Source organism: Aspergillus fijiensis, assembly GCF_003184825.1.
Source record: "Aspergillus fijiensis CBS 313.89 unplaced genomic scaffold BO72scaffold_46, whole genome shotgun sequence".
Lineage (NCBI taxonomy): Eukaryota > Fungi > Ascomycota > Eurotiomycetes > Eurotiales > Aspergillaceae > Aspergillus > Aspergillus fijiensis.
The window spans coordinates 30505-45789 of record NW_024469022.1 but is presented as its reverse complement, the minus strand read 5'-3'; the positions used below and the strand labels follow the sequence as shown (position 1 = coordinate 45789).

Genomic DNA, 15285 nt, shown 5'->3' with positions numbered 1-15285 from the left:
GATCTCTTCAGCCCGGCTGTCTCGGACTCACGCACGCACAATGGATTCCCTCAAGACTGGGCCTTCTTCGCAGATTACCGTAATTGACTAGTCGTGGTCCGGGTTGTCAGGGAGTCTTAGGCCCAGTCTCCCTGTCTATACTCGACTGAGTAGGATTTACCCCGGTAGTACCCAGTCCGACACCCCCGGAGTGATACTGTACGGTGCCTTCCCGGCCCCAACTTGAGAACTGAGAGACTGAGGAACTGAAGGTCTACTACTCTGAACTCTTCGATACTCACTGGTGGAAGCAGCGAACGGAGGTCAAGCGCTTTGGCTGCAATCGGTAATTGAACCTGTAGTAGAAGAGAGAGGAGGCCGAAAAAAAAAGACACCATTTCTTCAGAGTACCTTTGTATCAAAATGTATATAGATGTATTCATTTGATGATTTTAGTGATCTTTTCTTGAAATAAAATCTACTTCAATACTGTGAGATCCATCTAATGAAAGATGAACTTGCAAGTGTAATACTTTGATGCTAAAGAGAGCTAATTTGTTGTGGCTCCATACCGGAATCAGAGAATTGTAAATTATCTGTCCCGAGAGGGTACATCACTTTAGAAATCCAGCTTGATTCGAGGGCTTCTAGTAGCTGAACCACTCAGTTGGACCAGAATGCCCTCGGTTCACAGCACAGGATGAAATATCTTTGTGAAAGTGGAATCACCTGCTTTGTGTAGTCGATACAGCTTCATGTAATTCTTGACGTAATAAGATAAAAGTCATGAGTACGAGTCTACTTTGTCACGCTGGATCGCCCTATCCAAGGATTTGATATTATGTCTCTGTAGCTACAGAACTGGTGCTGCTTTCACATTCGTGCCTGTCCAAGACGTGGGCAAACCCCTGTAGACCCGAAATCACTACCCAAATCATCAACAAATTGGAAAGAAGGATAAACCAGTCCAAAAAAAAGCCTGTGATTATCTTTAATGAGCGATGCCGACACTTGAGAATAGAGGAGTTATGGAGCCAAAGACCTAGCGCTAAGGATCTTCGCGGATAGGGGAGCACAAATCAGTTTAAAGGTGGGTCTGGCAAGCTTTAGGCGGGGGAGGTGTGCCGGTGCACATCACTTTGGTCTCGGTCCACGCGTGGTACTGCTGGGGCATATAGCTGGTGTAGGGCAGGAGGGTTGTGGTGCAAGTGTCGCAGACACTCGCGGGGCCCTTCTGGCAGTTCAGGCAATCGTCGCCCTGGGGGTATTGGAAGGTACCCGGCGATGAGCTTGCTGGGGTGTTCGATGCAGCGCTCGGATCGCTGGAAGTTGCACTCTGTCCCTGGACAAGCACAGCCAGCGGGAGAACGAGCATGCTGAGAACGGCTTGGGTCTTCATTTTGATCTAAAGAGAGCCCCCGAGGGGGGGTGAGCTTGTGGGCAAGACACCAATTTTCGTGTCTGGGGTACCAACCTAGGGTTGCGGAATTGGACGGTGACGGTAGGATCTGTTGCAAGGTGGGAATGGAGATTGAGGTGAGGATTGTGGATTGTGGCTCTTGGTGAACTGGAACTGGAACTCGCGAGTCCATGAGGCCAAATAAATAACCTGGATTCGTTGTAGTCGGGATGAGCCGCCGCCGGCATCTATAGACGTCTTGACCTCATCGACTCCGACAACCTCATGGCAAAGAATATGGCGATCATCGTGGCGTCAGGTTTTACTTCTTGACTGACTCTACGCTTGAGAGATTCTCCTGTCTTCGTTCATGGAGGATTTCGAGCTGAGGTCTCCGACTGTGGATCACAAACTCTGTTCGAGTCCAAGACCGTGCATGGATTACGCGTAGTGTTCGGTTGGTATCAAAAGTCTCATCAGAATCACACCGTAGCAACAGTATGGGAAGAGCCAGCGGTCTAACTTCCTAGTCATGACATACATCATCCTTATCACTAGGTTAGCTGTGCCGTAGCGGCCGTCACGGAAGTCCAGGATCGTACACTGTTTTTGGGAAAGTGCATGATGAGGGTAGGCTTCTCTCAAGTGTGAGCCGGAGGTTTCCAGGACCTGCCTCTGGATTCGAAATGAAGTCATTGCTGCATCAGAGCCATCAAGGCTACACCTAGCAGATGGGGACCGAGGGGTCTAGTCTTTCTTTCGTTGCATGCTGAAGAGTCTTGACGTTAATGTCAGTTCAACTCAAAGCATCATCTATCAGCATAGCAGGAACTGTATATAGCTGTGTAGTAGATGATTGTTCCTGAAAAAACAACTCCTGTTCAAACTGCCCTTCGTGAAACGCGCATAATCTAAACCTCAGTTCAATCAGCATTGGGGCACAAGAGAATCGAAGATGCGTCACTTTCCTTTCTCCAATTTGGCACTTTATGCATTCTTCGCCTGTGCGGCCAGCCAAGTTGACCCGGCTCCTTCTTCCTCCTATTCTTCCTGTGCAACTGACCCGACTCTCAAGTCATGCTGCGCTTCGGGGACCGCGAGCGGAACGGTCTGCGTTGATGGCGAGGTCTATACCTATACCTGTGGCAAATGGGCGGGTCGGTATTCAATGCACGAGGGCCTGGCTGGGTCTCAATGCATGCAGGAATGCACCCGCGACCCCCGCTGCTACTGGGCCAGCTGGGACACGACGCTTCAGAACTGTTATCTAGGCGATAAAGATGTCACCACTGGCAGCGATGACACCTATATCCTGCTGCAAAAGAGTGGCCCGGGTCAATGTAGCGATGGCCATGACTGCAAGCACGAGATCGAGCAAGCCAAGGAGGAGTGCAGCAAGCATTGCAAGACTCAAACCGAGCAAATCAAGGAGCAGTGCACCAAAGACTGCCAGGGCCAGATCGAGCAAGCCAAGGAGCAGTGCACCAAGGATTGCAACTCCCAGATCGATCAGGCTGTGGCGCAATGCAATGCGGACAGGTCTGCCTGCACGCAGAGGCTGTCGAACTGCGAGCATGACGGCGCGACCTGCGACAGCCGGTTGAAAGATGCGTTGGCCGAGCGAGACAAGCAGACCGCCGCGCTCCAGCAGGCTCAGGCGGCCACGGACGAGTGCAACCGCAAGCTGACGCAGTGCGAGGCGGAGCCCAAGGGCGACATCACCAAGTGCAATGCAGAAAAGAAAGCCTGCGAGGATGCCAAAGCGCAGCTGCAGAAGGCACTCGACGAGGCGAGGGCTCAGATCCAGATCATCACCACTAGACGAGGCACGCGCATCAAAGATCCTCTGTCCAAGGAGAACCAGGATCTGGTTGAGGCTGTCACGAATGCGCACTTGGATGGGCTCTGCAGGGATAACAGGCTCAATGCAATGACTTTCACCACACTCAATCCCGACAAGACCTGGAATGAGTGGGAGATTCTGTGCAACTATTATTGCGAAACCAAGTCCGTCCAGGACACGCAGAAGAATTGCGACGCGGGCGACAACGTAGTCGCCCACTTGCAGCAGCAGCAGGACAAGTCGGAGTTCTATGGGTTCTGGTGGAGTACTGATGGGAGATGCCTTCCCTTGTTCGCCAGCCCCAATTACGCCTGGCCGGAGTGCTGGCGAAACAGCGAGGCTCAAGTGTCAAGCCCCCGTTACCACCTGGTCCGGAGGATCAAGGCCTTTTACTGAATACTGTGGCTGTAAGAGCTGAAGGTGAATCTTGTGTCAGTTTTGTAGTTCAATGTCAACTTGTATTCGAGCAATTTTCCACTTTAAGAATAGATAGATAGTAAGACGCAAGTCGAACTAGGGCCTACCAGAAACGGTAATGGATCCAAACATCAGAAGATTGCAAGGAATATCGCAACAGAAACTGTCAACAAGGAGCCTGACTCAATGGCAGACGGGACGATCATTTCGAAGAGCTTAGATTTGTAGGTGATGCTTTGGAGCCTTGGGGAGAAGTGGGCGGCAACCATATTATATAGACAAATGAGGCCATCAGGCAGCTCCATGTTGACTCAGACATACTAAGCAGGGTGCAAGTATCACGCGATAACACACAAGCTCGCATGAGGGTGCCTGGACCCGAAGTCATCCAATAAACGTTCGGCCATACAATTCCTCAGGCGTCAATATACCGAGCCCGTCCCAGCAAAAAACACTTAATTATTCAGTTAATTCACAAGAGAATTAGATAAGCACTGCATTTCGTACGGGCATAATACCAAGACATCGGATTTTCCCTCTTTACTTAGTGAATCAGCCCAACAAGCGTCCCATTCCTCGAGCAAAGCGTAAGGCCCGGATTTCCCTCCCAAGGCCCAGAATTCCGACTCTCCAGCCCCTGGCATTCTTAGACTATGCGGATAAAGCACAGCTCGCTTCAGTCAAAGCATACCGCCAATCAAAACAGATACACGGGCGGCTATTAAGCAATAGATAGCCCCAGCGCAGCTGCCACTGCAATGTGCCATCCTCCCAGCACCTGGGACGGAAGTTATTAATATCTCGGCTGTACAAATCGACTCGACAATACATAGCATAGATACTGTACACGACTAGAGTTCCCTTAAGGACAAATACGGGAGAAAAGTCCGTCTTCATCGCCGCCTAAAGGTAGGGTAGTGTCTTTACAAGCTTCGCGCTGGTTACGGGGGATAACAGGGTAAAGATAGAGGGCTAGGATTCTGGGTTAGTACAAAGACTAACTTGTAAAAAACGACAGGTATCTGATAGGGGCTTGTACATATACTCCTTTATACATCACTCCAAATACTTAAGTAAATTAAGTTGCTTGTAGATTGGAGACGGAATCTGCAAGAACTCGACTTCCCATTACAACTGAATAAAGATTCTTGACTGAAGTAAATTTAGCTTTTAAGTAATTCTATACAAACTTTTGTTCTTTTTTTATCTTAAAAAAGAGATCTTCAATCATAAATAATGATAAGAAGTTTAATAAAATTATAATTAGAAATTAATCTTTTTTAGTTTTGGACTTGGAGATGTTATATAAAATTAGAACATTCTAATATTTTCTCAATATTTAAAATATTTATCATGAAATTTAGATTAAGATTGATCCGACTCGTTCTTCGCATGCTCCTTCGAAGACCCTCACCAGAATATCTTCTTGGTACTTGTATCTGGCTCTCGGTATCATCGTCAATCGAGCCTGTCCAGTGCACATTTGGCCGAGTCTTGCATCCGATACATCGAGCATTCAGTAGGCTGGAACTCGACAGCAGGCTGAAACTTGTTATAGGTTCCCTCAGGTCGGAAGAGAGGCTATTCAGCAAGGGAAGAAGTCGACGCGCGTGAATGGTATATATAGAACCGGGACACGATGGGGATACCCCATTTTGCTGATTTTTCTTTTGTCTTTTTTCAAGTTTCAGAAACAATGGAACAGGGTGAAGCAAAAACATACAACGGAGCTCCTCGCCTGGCCTTTCCCATCTCATCGAAAGTTAGTTTCCCGGTGTATATATGAGGTCAACTGTTGTCCGGATAACGTAGCAGATAGTAAGGTTATTGTAGAACCGCAACTGGTCATGACCTGGCTCAGTTGCAATATCTAAATCTGTCACTCATCTAGAGACGCCATAGCAGGGAAAAAGGCCTCTACACTCGATACAGAACAGATAAAAAGCTGTTCGAGGGCTTGATGTCAGTAGCCACGAGATTCCTGCACCAAGCATCACCCAACCTATTTCCGAGGACTCCGTCCGAAGACAACCTGCACAAACCCACCGCCGCCATCAAGCCGCCTCCTCCGCCAACGCCTCCGTCCTCGACCGGCTCTTCGGATCCAAATACGGCGCCTCGCCAATACCCACGGCACGATGCCCGAACCGCTCCCCAAGCCCCTCGTAATCAAATGTCGCCGTATGGAACACACTCCGATTATCCCAGATCGCTGCCGACACATTAGCCCAACCCTCCTACCCGAAGCAAAAGCCGCAAACTCACCAATATCATTCGCATTCCTCCACTTCAACCGCACCTGCAAATCATGATTCTCGGCGACGACCCGCCTAAATTTGCCCAACACCTCCTCCGACTCCTCCCCTGTCAACTCATTGATCACCTTGGGAAACGGCCCAATCGCAAAGACACTCTTCCACCCGGTCACCGGATTCGTGCGGACGACTGGATGCACGGCCGTCAGCCCCTTGCCCACATTCAACGGACTGCCGCGCGCCTCCGTGTAGATGCGCACCTCCTCCGGATTCCGCTCCGCGGCTTTCAGGAACCCGTCCCCGGAGAACGTCGCCGTCAGCCCCTCCAGGAACGCGCGGTACTTCGGCGAGAGCCGGTCGTAGATCTCGTAGCCGGAGGCCCAGAGGGTGTCGCCCCCGGTGCGGGGCAGCTGCGTCAGCCGCAGGGAGGTGTAGTCGGCCGGGGCGGCTTCGAACTGGATGTCCGAGTGCCACTGGGCGGAGTCGTATTTGCGGCGGTTGAGGGCGTGGCTGGGGCCGAAAAGCTTCTTGCGCGCCAGTGAGCTGATCGTGCTGATTTCGGCGTCGCCCACGCCGAACTCGTTCGTGTTGTTGAGCACCGGGTGGATGTGGAGGGTCGAGGTGGCGGGTTTGCCGCTCAGTTCGCCGAGGCGTTGGACCAGGTGTTTTTGGAGGGCGTCGGTGAGGTTATCCTGCGCCTGGAAGAAGACGACGCCGCGCTGGGAGACTGGGCTTGTTAGTTGGGTGGAGTGGAAGGGAAGAGAGAGGGGCGGGAGTTAGGGTTGTTGTGGGGTAGGTAGTGTGCGTACTGGTGATGGCCAGGTCGCGGACCAATTCGTCCGCGTTCGGAGCATTCAGCAGGTCATCGACGATGTTGACGGTCGGATACTCGCGTCCGATCACGGGGGTGGTTTCTTCATACTCGTACTTGTCCAAGGCGCCGCTGACCTTGAGGGGCTTGGGGTATTGTCTTTCCGCGTCGGGGTGCGGGTGGATGGGGATGGGCGTTTCGTTGATCCCGGGAGCCATGGTGAAGGTCCGAGCAAGGAATTGGTACGATTGATTCAATCTGGTAGATGATGGAGGGGTGGTGACAATCGTCTTTTCCGTCTATTTAAATCACTACAAAGCCATGTCTTGCCAGGCGAGTCAGTCAACACATCCCACCTTATCCCGGACGTATCACGCAATCCGCGAAGCATGTTATGCAACCACCAACCAACAATGCATCAGCACTCCGGCACTTGATGTACCCCGCATGTCGCCTTATGGCGCAATATGCCATCTTATCAAGTTTCAATCCGTAAGTCTCTTGTCCTATCGGACATGTTTTCTCTTTACGGATTGCCGAGTCCCGTCATCGGTTCTTGGTTTTCTGCCGGAGGATGGCCGAAGGGGTACTGGGGGGGTTCCACGTCATGCTAGACAGACAATGACCAGATAGGATTCGGCTGGCTAGACATTTCTGCATCCAATGTCGCCGTATCTATCGAATTAGACATCAATTATCGAGACAGTGGCCGACAAAACTCCCACAACGGACACAACACGTCCAAAACTCGACTTCCGCAAAGTATTGTCGTACAGATCATGGGTTCTGAAGCTGGCAGCTAATTCGTACTTAGTCCTTAGGACCACCTCCTGATAAACGTGGAGAGTACCAGTTGCGAGGCTTGCAGTCTCGCAGCCAGTAGTAAGCAGCATCGGACTGAACCCCGTCCCAACTTCATTCCATTGAAGCTATCCCACGCAATATGTATGAAACGGGGTAGCTTGCTGCAGCCCAAGTAGCACAACCTCTAGCTCCAGCATGCATCCTCTCGGGGCGTATTGGACTTTCTGCATGCAGGACATGGATCAACAAGATGATGACTTGACTGCGATGTGTGGGTTAGGCGAGCCAACGCATATAGGGTTGGAGCGACAAAGGTGAATATCTTTGCCGAAGAATAGGGACAGTAATGATGGTGTCTGTTGTAGTTGTCCGCAGGATGGCGCAAGGTGAAGGCGAAAACTGCTCACTGATCGGTTTACCTTGGATCTACTCTCCCTCAAGCGATACCGATTCTCTTACAGGATCCGTACTTCTTAGGGTTGGTTGTACGCGGGAATCTTGTCTGCGACTGGGCTTCCGGAAACCACATAAAATCACAGACTATGGAGAATGCGATGAAAGCACGAACTGCTCAATAGAGGACACTACGCAAAAAGAGCTCGGACACTGATCGACTGAGGAAAGCTGACGGAGATGCTGCCGGTCGCATACGGTCGACCCTGTTCAGTTGTCTGTTCCCGACAGAGACCCCGGAAGTAAGGCCGACCACTGCCAGTCGGGTATCCTATGGCGACATACTCCGTGGGACCAAGTGTACATAAACGCAGAGAAGATTTTTTACACCAGCTGTAGCCTATGTGAAGATTGATTTACGAATACCTCGACTGGCCCCAGGATGCGAGACTACATGTATAAGACACTGAGTGAGGCGATTATCGCACCGGTGATACTGAGGGCAGACGGCAAATAGTGGACAATGAAAGACGTGCTGCCTGTTGGACATTGGTCGCAGAGGGACAACAAGCCCTGTCCAGATCTGATCAGACCCATCATATGCAGTGACGATCTTGGCCTACGCATCATGAATAATGCTACCATAGTTCGATCATATGTGATCGGTATGGGGATACTTTGGGCAGCATATTGGGTCCTTTCGGGTAGACGATCGCTTGGTTGAAGAACGTCACCGCGATATACTTCGCCTTCCTGCAAGAAACTATCCTCGACGCTAGAGAGGAGTGAAGCTCGTCGGATTCTAGATGAAGATCTCCTCGCTCGTCCGAACGACGGTCATAGCCGACATGAACCACAATTTGGTGACCGCTGCCTACAATGCCCAAACTACTGAGATGCAACCGTACTCTCTCCATGAAAAGCAGCAATCGCACAGAAAAGCAAAAGGTATCAATTCTTCCCCATCTCCATCTCCAAGAAATATGCACTTCAAGAACAGTCGCTCAAAAACTCCCCAGCACAGATGCACGTAGTGTCTCGTTCACAAGCACGAACCCCGCTGATCCCACCGATCACCCATCGCTCGTGACTCCGATATTCTAGGCGAAGGAAGGGAAGCACTCCTGGAGGGTCTTGTTGTGTTTGTTCTGAGCGTGCTCGGTGAGGGCGGGAGCCTTGGCCGTCTTGAGGAAGGTCGATCGGCAGATCTGGCAGATGATGTCTTTGGCGGCTTCGTTCTAGGGCAGCGTGAGTAAGTGGTCGCCCTCCCTTGCTTCTCTTGCGCTTCCTCTTGCTCTTCCACTCCCCACCAGACACGAGACCAAAAGCAGAAGAAATACGTACGGCCTTCAACTGCGACTTGCCACCCTTGCCAGCGTCCTTGGCGTTGCGCTCGCGCTTCATCTGGGCTTTGGCTCCCTGGAGAATGAGTCGTAAGTATCTGATAATCAGCCGACACTGCAGTCACAGTGTCTATTTGCATGTGTTGTCCGCTCGACTTGAGCAAGGTTCTCCAGCCACGTTTCCATAAATGCGACCGAGAACCCGACTCAAGTCGTCGCATCGCATCTTGCAGAAAGAAAAGTCAGTTAGTCGCTTACGTTTCCCATGGTGACGGTTGTGGTGCTTCTGGCAACGGTGTGAACAAAGGTGGAGGGTGAAGAGGTTAGGGGTTGTTGTGTGAGTGAGAGAATGCGTGAGATGCGGGGGAAATTTTTCTGAAAGGAGGCGAAGCGGGGAGGGGGAGTTTTTTTTCTCGCGCTTATCGTCTGCCGTCGGACATTTTGGTCTTGCTGGTTTGGGCTTAGTGTGGAAGAGAGCGCTAGGCTTGATGGGGATGAGCTTCAGGCCTGAGGCATGAATAATGGTTCTAGAACTCGGTCGGGATGAGCCGAGGTTGTGGGTTTGGGTTATCACGGGCGATTCCATGGGTGGGAGCATACCATGCGATCTAAACTATCGATTTCGATGGTTATGAGCAGTATGGAAATGTGTAGAGTATATCGTTCCTTGATCGGCGAAGCTGTCTTTTTTTCTTACCTGCTAAATACATCATATGTTAGTCGGGTGTAATAGGGCTGCTCGGTTTCTGCTTTTGTCATCTGTTGCCTACTGACTTGGACAAGCGGGGTATACAACATGCCAGGGCGACCCATAGGAAGTTACAGTCAGCACTCTTCATATACTTGTACTGTGATGCCGAATATCAATCCCGTGTCAACTGTCAAGTGCCATGCACAAGCTCTTAGCCATATGACAGGTCACTATGAAGATGCAATAAAGCCGATCACAGCTGACCCTGTATATCATTGCATGTGAGACGGCAGCCCCCTGCTACGGACATTTCCCCTCAGTTCTTTCCTTTATACTCGACTGTAGAAAAACAGTTGAGTTAACTTCATTTCTGCGATCGACTTGAAGCGTTGAAGTCTGATGGGTTCGATGATTATCTGCCAGGCAACCAGAACGGCTACATCGGCTTGACCACCGACGTAGCCCTGGAAACCAGTAGATGCATCATAGACTTTTGCTGGCCGATCACGATGCCCATCATCTGACATATAACCGATCGTCAGGAGAGAGACAAACTCAATTCTCGCAAGGAGTAACATAAGAACTTGTCATTCCTCGAGACCATCAACCTCAACCCAAGCCCCAAACACTCGCCAACCATCTTCCAATCTCTATTCCTCCGCCACAGAAACCTGCAAACCCTCAGAAATGCATCTCACTACTTTCCTCCCCGTCCTCCTCCTCTCCTTCTCGGCGACCACTCTGGCCCAAAAATGCAACCCCAACCACAACCTCAAATGCTGCAAGGTCCGAAACTCGCTGGCCGACGGTGCGGTCACCGACGTGACGGATGGAGCGGGTGTGGCGCTCGACCCGGAGTTGCTAGGGACTGTGGGCGCTGAATGTACGCTCTCCCCTTGCAAAACAACTCTCCAGAACAGGAAGCTGACAAACGAGCAGGTGACGCGGTTTCAACAGCGACGGACTGTGATGTTGCGCGGGGGTATGCACTGGCGTGTTGTGCGGGGGGCTCGGTATGTTCTTTTTATTCTGTATTCCTCATAGTCAGGCTTTCATGCCTGATGAGCGATTTGAATTGGATTTCCTGTCCGGTTTGTGCGAGATTGGTGTTTTGACTCTTCGGTGGGGCTAACGCACGTATAAATACTCACCAGGGAGACGACGCGGCTGCTTACTGTCAGAAGCCGATTCCGGGGCAGACGACTGGCAAGGCAGTGGACGAGGCTTCCGACAAGGCCTCGGACGCGGCTGGGGAGAAGGGGGTAGAAGAGAAAAAGCGCTGAGTCAATGGACTTGAGAAAGTCAAACATGGTTAAGAGGGAGTAGTGCAAGCATGTTGCGCTTTTTGAAGGGTCGGTCTTGATGCAGATCGACAATGATCGCTATCTTGTTAAGGTCAAATTCCCGGAGAATACCTCCCTTGGAGGAATGAACTAGACCATTTGAAATAGTCCCTTATAACCTCTTGTTTTGACTGAAGACTGAAATACCTATTATCAAGCCTACCTGCAGCGCTCAAATTGACCCGAGAGGTGTGGAACTACAGGAGCTTTCAGAATCTACTAGTCATAACTTTACCCTTCCTTATCCTGTCGAGTCGCTGTCCTCTGACCGCAGTGGCCCGGATTACAGTGGGACCTTGTTCGCATAATCATGGGGTGTGTATAAGTCAAGGCAAACGTCCTGAGACTCACGCTCTCGGCCAGTCCATTGTACAGAAAGAAACGGCATATCCATCTCTCATCTCTCCCTGAGCCATACATAGACACCAATCATCTGTTGAAGACTGCAGCTCTCAAACTCTCAGACGCGAAATCAGCCCCCGCAACCCAGCATTAACCCCCAATCTCCCCTCCAGCCCGCCCAACACCGCCAGTATCCCCTCAAGAATCTCCTCCAACACCCTAACCGTACCCTCCAGCGTTCCAGCACCTTTCAAAAGCTCAACCACCCTCCCCTTCACCTCATCCGACACCCCTCCCGCCTCCCTTCTGCCCCCAGCCTCACCAATAAGCAACCCATAAACCTCCTCGCCAACCTCACCAGCCTGGACCCTCAACAACCAAACCAGCGGAAACGAGAACTTCCCCTCATCCAAATCCTCACACCAACCTTTACTCACCGAATACTACAGCACCACAATCAGCAATCACACCCCTACCCCAATTGACCCCTCATCTCCCTCCCCCTCCCCCAAGAAGAACCCAGAGACAAAAAGAAAGAACTCACCTCCCCCGCCAAATTCAACAAATCATCCCTAACCTGATAATACCTCCCTAGCAAGGTAACCAACCCCGCCACCTCCTCATCCACTTCCCGACCTGCCCCGAGCGCCATCCACCGCACCACCAACCGAAACAAACTCCCCGTCTTGAGATCCACCATGCCCAAATACTCCTCCACCGTGGGACATTCCCTCACACACGTCCAGTGGAGATCGAGTGCCTGCCCCTTACCCAGGTTCTGCATCTCCTCGAGGAAGATGTCCAGTGCTTCAGCTCCGAGATGCTTCTGGATAGACGCGGTGAGGGTCATTAGGGTGTAAGTGGCTGCGTTGACGGTCGGACCGGTTCCGAATTTGATGTGCGCGGAGGGATGGCCCCGGCGGAGCGGGGAGGAGTCTTCTATATCGTCTAATCTGGTTTTCTTAGCGTTACGTGGGTAATGGGGATGAAGGGGGGGAATGGGAGGGGGGGTACATGAGGATCGTGGTGAAGAGGGTGGCGGTTATCTCACACAGGGGTGCGGAGTATTCGTCGCGGAGGGGGAACCATACGGTTAGACTGTCGATGAAGCTGGCGAGGGTGCTTTTGCCGGGGAGGGATTGGGTGTATTCTATTGGTGCTGTGCAGAGCTGGTGGGTTTTGGTTTAGTGAGGGGGACTTGGGAGGTGGGTTTGGGGAGGAAGACCTTTTCTGCGGTTGCGGTTGCGGTTGCGGGGTTGAATGGGGCGAGGAGGGTTTGTCTCAGGGGTTTGCTGATAATGGGGGCTCCCTCATCGTGTGGTTCTAAGGGCTGTGGTTCCATGGTGTGGGTTAGTCGGATGGAGTGATGGATGGTATGGGTGAGTTGATCAAAGGTTGACGTTTAAGTATACTATACGTTAGCCGCCGCTAGTGCTGTAGGCTACGTACCCCACTCTGCAGTCAACCCTTTGGAGTAATTAAATTCAACCTTCAGCATGTACATATACATAAATCTTTTCTATTGATCTCCAAAATTATCTGCAGGCCAGCCTGAGGCACTCGCATGCGGGTACTTGCAGCCCAACTCCCCACTATCCCCCTCAGCCACCACCACTACCTCCCAACAACCCAGATCTAAGCCAGATCAATCTGCAGACCCAGCGTCGCATTCAACACCGAGTTTCCATAAAAGAACTCCGTTCTACTCCAGCATTAGCAACAGCCCCATCACCGAATCACCACATACTCCCCGAGAAAGGAGAAGAAACTCACCCCGCATTGCCAACATTCACATAAGTCTCCTCCGTGAACCGACCCAAGTTGACCATCGCCATCAGCCACTCACGCAGATCGCCCTCGAACGCCCCCTCGAACTGGGTATCCGGGAGCAGCGAGCTGACGGTAATGCCGGAGTCGTCGTTGACGCCCTCGTACAGCTTCCAGGAGGTGCCGAACAGATCGTCGATGGTGGCGACGGCGCCGTCAGTCCAGCCGATGGGGAGCTGGCCGCCCTCGTACTGCAGCCAGAGCATCAGCTCGTGCGAGGAGGAGGAGGTCGAGTCGCCTTTGACGTCGTTGGTCATGAAGTCGAAGCAGGTGTTTCCTTTTCTCGTTAGCTTGGGCTCTGGGATAGGGCTGAGCGAAGATGGAGGGATGGGGGGCATACCCTTGAAGGCAGTGGTGTTGGTCCTGGTCCAGGTGTAGTCGGCCGGAATGGAGGAGATGGCCGAGATCTTGGTCTCGAGGTTCGCGGTGAGGCCGACGAAGGAGTAGCCCTTGGGCACGTTGTTGCTGCACCCGGCTTGTTAGTTGATGTGTTTGTGGAGTTGATGGTGACAAGGGAACATACGTAGCCTCCACGTATTCGATGTCCGTCACACTGCTCCAGACAACCTCCTTGGTGCCGTTGGCGGAGGTCGTCTGCGAGTCGTAGCCCGTGCACTGGGTGCCGACCGTCTCGGCGGCGTTGTAGAGCATGTTATACACGATCCAGGGAGTGTCCTGCAGGATGATGTAGTCGTAGTCGCCGCAGAGGGTGGTGGCCGACTGCGCAGCAGCGCGGCGGGAGACGGCGGGCAGCGCCAGCGCTGACGAGAGGAAGAGGGGGGCGAGGGTGGCGGAGAGATGCATTTTAACGAGTGTGTAAATAAAAGAGTGAAACGATTGCAACAAAAAGAAGAATGCAAACAATGGAGAGAATAAGTTGGAATGGAAGGCGATGGCTGTTCTTAAGGATTAAGCTTAAATTAATGGTGTGCGGACGGGAGGGCAACAAGCTGAAACGGTAGTGGGGAGAGGCAGATGAAGGGATCAAATGGAACCACTCTGAGACAGCGAGCGGATGGCATTGAGAGGTGGGTTTTCGATGGGTGTTCTGATTTGCAGGCCACATCGATAGCCGTGTAAGATGCTTAGCACGCGTAGTTTTCTTGATTACGTTGGTGAGCTTAGTCTGCTTGATGTAGAGAGCAGATAGATCAGTGTATAAGCAGCCCTTAGCTCCAGGTAAATAGATCATCCCACATATAAATGATGCTCTATCTATGTCCAAGATGGCTCGATGCCATACTCCACAGTCATCCTTGCTATCCGGTGGTAGATTCCACCATTCAGATCAGAATTTGTAGGGGGTCCAGTGCAGTGGGCCGATCGCGCTGCTTCTTGGCAGGGACAGCCCTAGGTTCTCAACTCCTTTTCCATTTCGGAGATCTGATAAAGGATCTTCGAGTACATCTCCTATCTCCTGATGTTATAAACTCTTTTAGATGCTTTGCTTCGGTGTTTGACATATTTTAATACTACTATGGAACGCCAAAATGCCTCAGGTGATAATACCTTGGGCGCTTGATTGTTCGATACCACGTCCTCTGAAATCAGGGAAACCCAAATTGAACTAATTTAGAGGAGGCGACCTATACATTCCAGATTATACATTATTCTGCGTACCCCGGGCAGTACATTCTACAGTATTAGGGAGGTTTTAAAGCACCTCGCCACCAATTGACATCTCAAAACAAAAAGTCTATCTCCCACCTTGAACCAATAATTAACATTTCACATTACTTAAAAAAGGAACAGAGCATCGCATCAATAGCTCTTACTTCCACATCCAACCCCTCAATCCACCCCACCACCGCGTGCACAAAGCCCGCACAAACCATGCA

At 51.4% G+C, this 15285-nt stretch overlaps 7 protein-coding genes across 7 annotated transcripts; 2 read left to right on the top strand and 5 right to left on the bottom strand.

Moving 5' to 3' along the window:
* Window positions 1-1695: 1695 nt before the first annotated feature.
* Window positions 1696-2203, bottom strand: BO72DRAFT_196222 (uncharacterized protein). The gene has a single exon (XM_040939563.1). The coding sequence runs from the start codon at window positions 2072-2074 to the stop codon at window positions 1820-1822; it is 255 nt and encodes an 84-aa protein (XP_040798625.1). The 5' UTR covers window positions 2075-2203; the 3' UTR covers window positions 1696-1819.
* A 61-nt stretch (window positions 2204-2264) lies between these two features.
* BO72DRAFT_450498 (uncharacterized protein) lies at window positions 2265-3681 on the top strand. Its single transcript, XM_040945268.1, has one exon. The coding sequence runs from the start codon at window positions 2547-2549 to the stop codon at window positions 3615-3617; it is 1071 nt and encodes a 356-aa protein (XP_040798624.1). The 5' UTR covers window positions 2265-2546; the 3' UTR covers window positions 3618-3681.
* Window positions 3682-5212: 1531 nt separating this feature from the next.
* Window positions 5213-6962, bottom strand: BO72DRAFT_479328 (TauD/TfdA dioxygenase family protein). The gene is made up of 3 exons (XM_040947572.1): window positions 6703-6962; window positions 5904-6620; window positions 5213-5850 (listed from the first exon to the last, which is right to left on the bottom strand). Exons 1-3 carry the CDS (start codon window positions 6920-6922, stop codon window positions 5693-5695), a joined length of 1095 nt encoding a protein of 364 aa, XP_040798623.1. The 5' UTR covers window positions 6923-6962; the 3' UTR covers window positions 5213-5692.
* A 1622-nt stretch (window positions 6963-8584) lies between these two features.
* On the bottom strand, window positions 8585-9561 carry BO72DRAFT_450496 (uncharacterized protein). The gene is made up of 3 exons (XM_040945267.1): window positions 9503-9561; window positions 9246-9320; window positions 8585-9139 (listed from the first exon to the last, which is right to left on the bottom strand). Exons 1-3 carry the CDS (start codon window positions 9509-9511, stop codon window positions 9002-9004), a joined length of 222 nt encoding a protein of 73 aa, XP_040798622.1. The 5' UTR covers window positions 9512-9561; the 3' UTR covers window positions 8585-9001.
* Window positions 9562-10561: 1000 nt separating this feature from the next.
* Window positions 10562-11350, top strand: BO72DRAFT_450495 (uncharacterized protein). Its single transcript, XM_040945266.1, has 3 exons — window positions 10562-10818; window positions 10875-10948; window positions 11090-11350. Exons 1-3 carry the CDS (start codon window positions 10623-10625, stop codon window positions 11216-11218), a joined length of 399 nt encoding a protein of 132 aa, XP_040798621.1. The 5' UTR covers window positions 10562-10622; the 3' UTR covers window positions 11219-11350.
* Window positions 11351-11605: 255 nt separating this feature from the next.
* On the bottom strand, window positions 11606-12962 carry BO72DRAFT_479327 (FPP/GGPP synthase family protein; the record flags this gene model as incomplete). Its single annotated transcript, XM_040947571.1, has 4 exons — window positions 11606-12063; window positions 12165-12573; window positions 12635-12789; window positions 12819-12962. The coding sequence occupies 4 exons, from the start codon at window positions 12960-12962 to the stop codon at window positions 11731-11733; spliced, it is 1041 nt and encodes a 346-aa protein (XP_040798620.1). The 3' UTR covers window positions 11606-11730.
* Window positions 12963-13118: 156 nt separating this feature from the next.
* Window positions 13119-14559, bottom strand: BO72DRAFT_529956 (putative endoglucanase-1 precursor). The gene is made up of 4 exons (XM_040950272.1): window positions 13971-14559; window positions 13788-13912; window positions 13394-13724; window positions 13119-13322 (listed from the first exon to the last, which is right to left on the bottom strand). Exons 1-4 carry the CDS (start codon window positions 14249-14251, stop codon window positions 13256-13258), a joined length of 804 nt encoding a protein of 267 aa, XP_040798619.1. The 5' UTR covers window positions 14252-14559; the 3' UTR covers window positions 13119-13255.
* Between the last annotated feature and the right edge of the window lie 726 nt (window positions 14560-15285).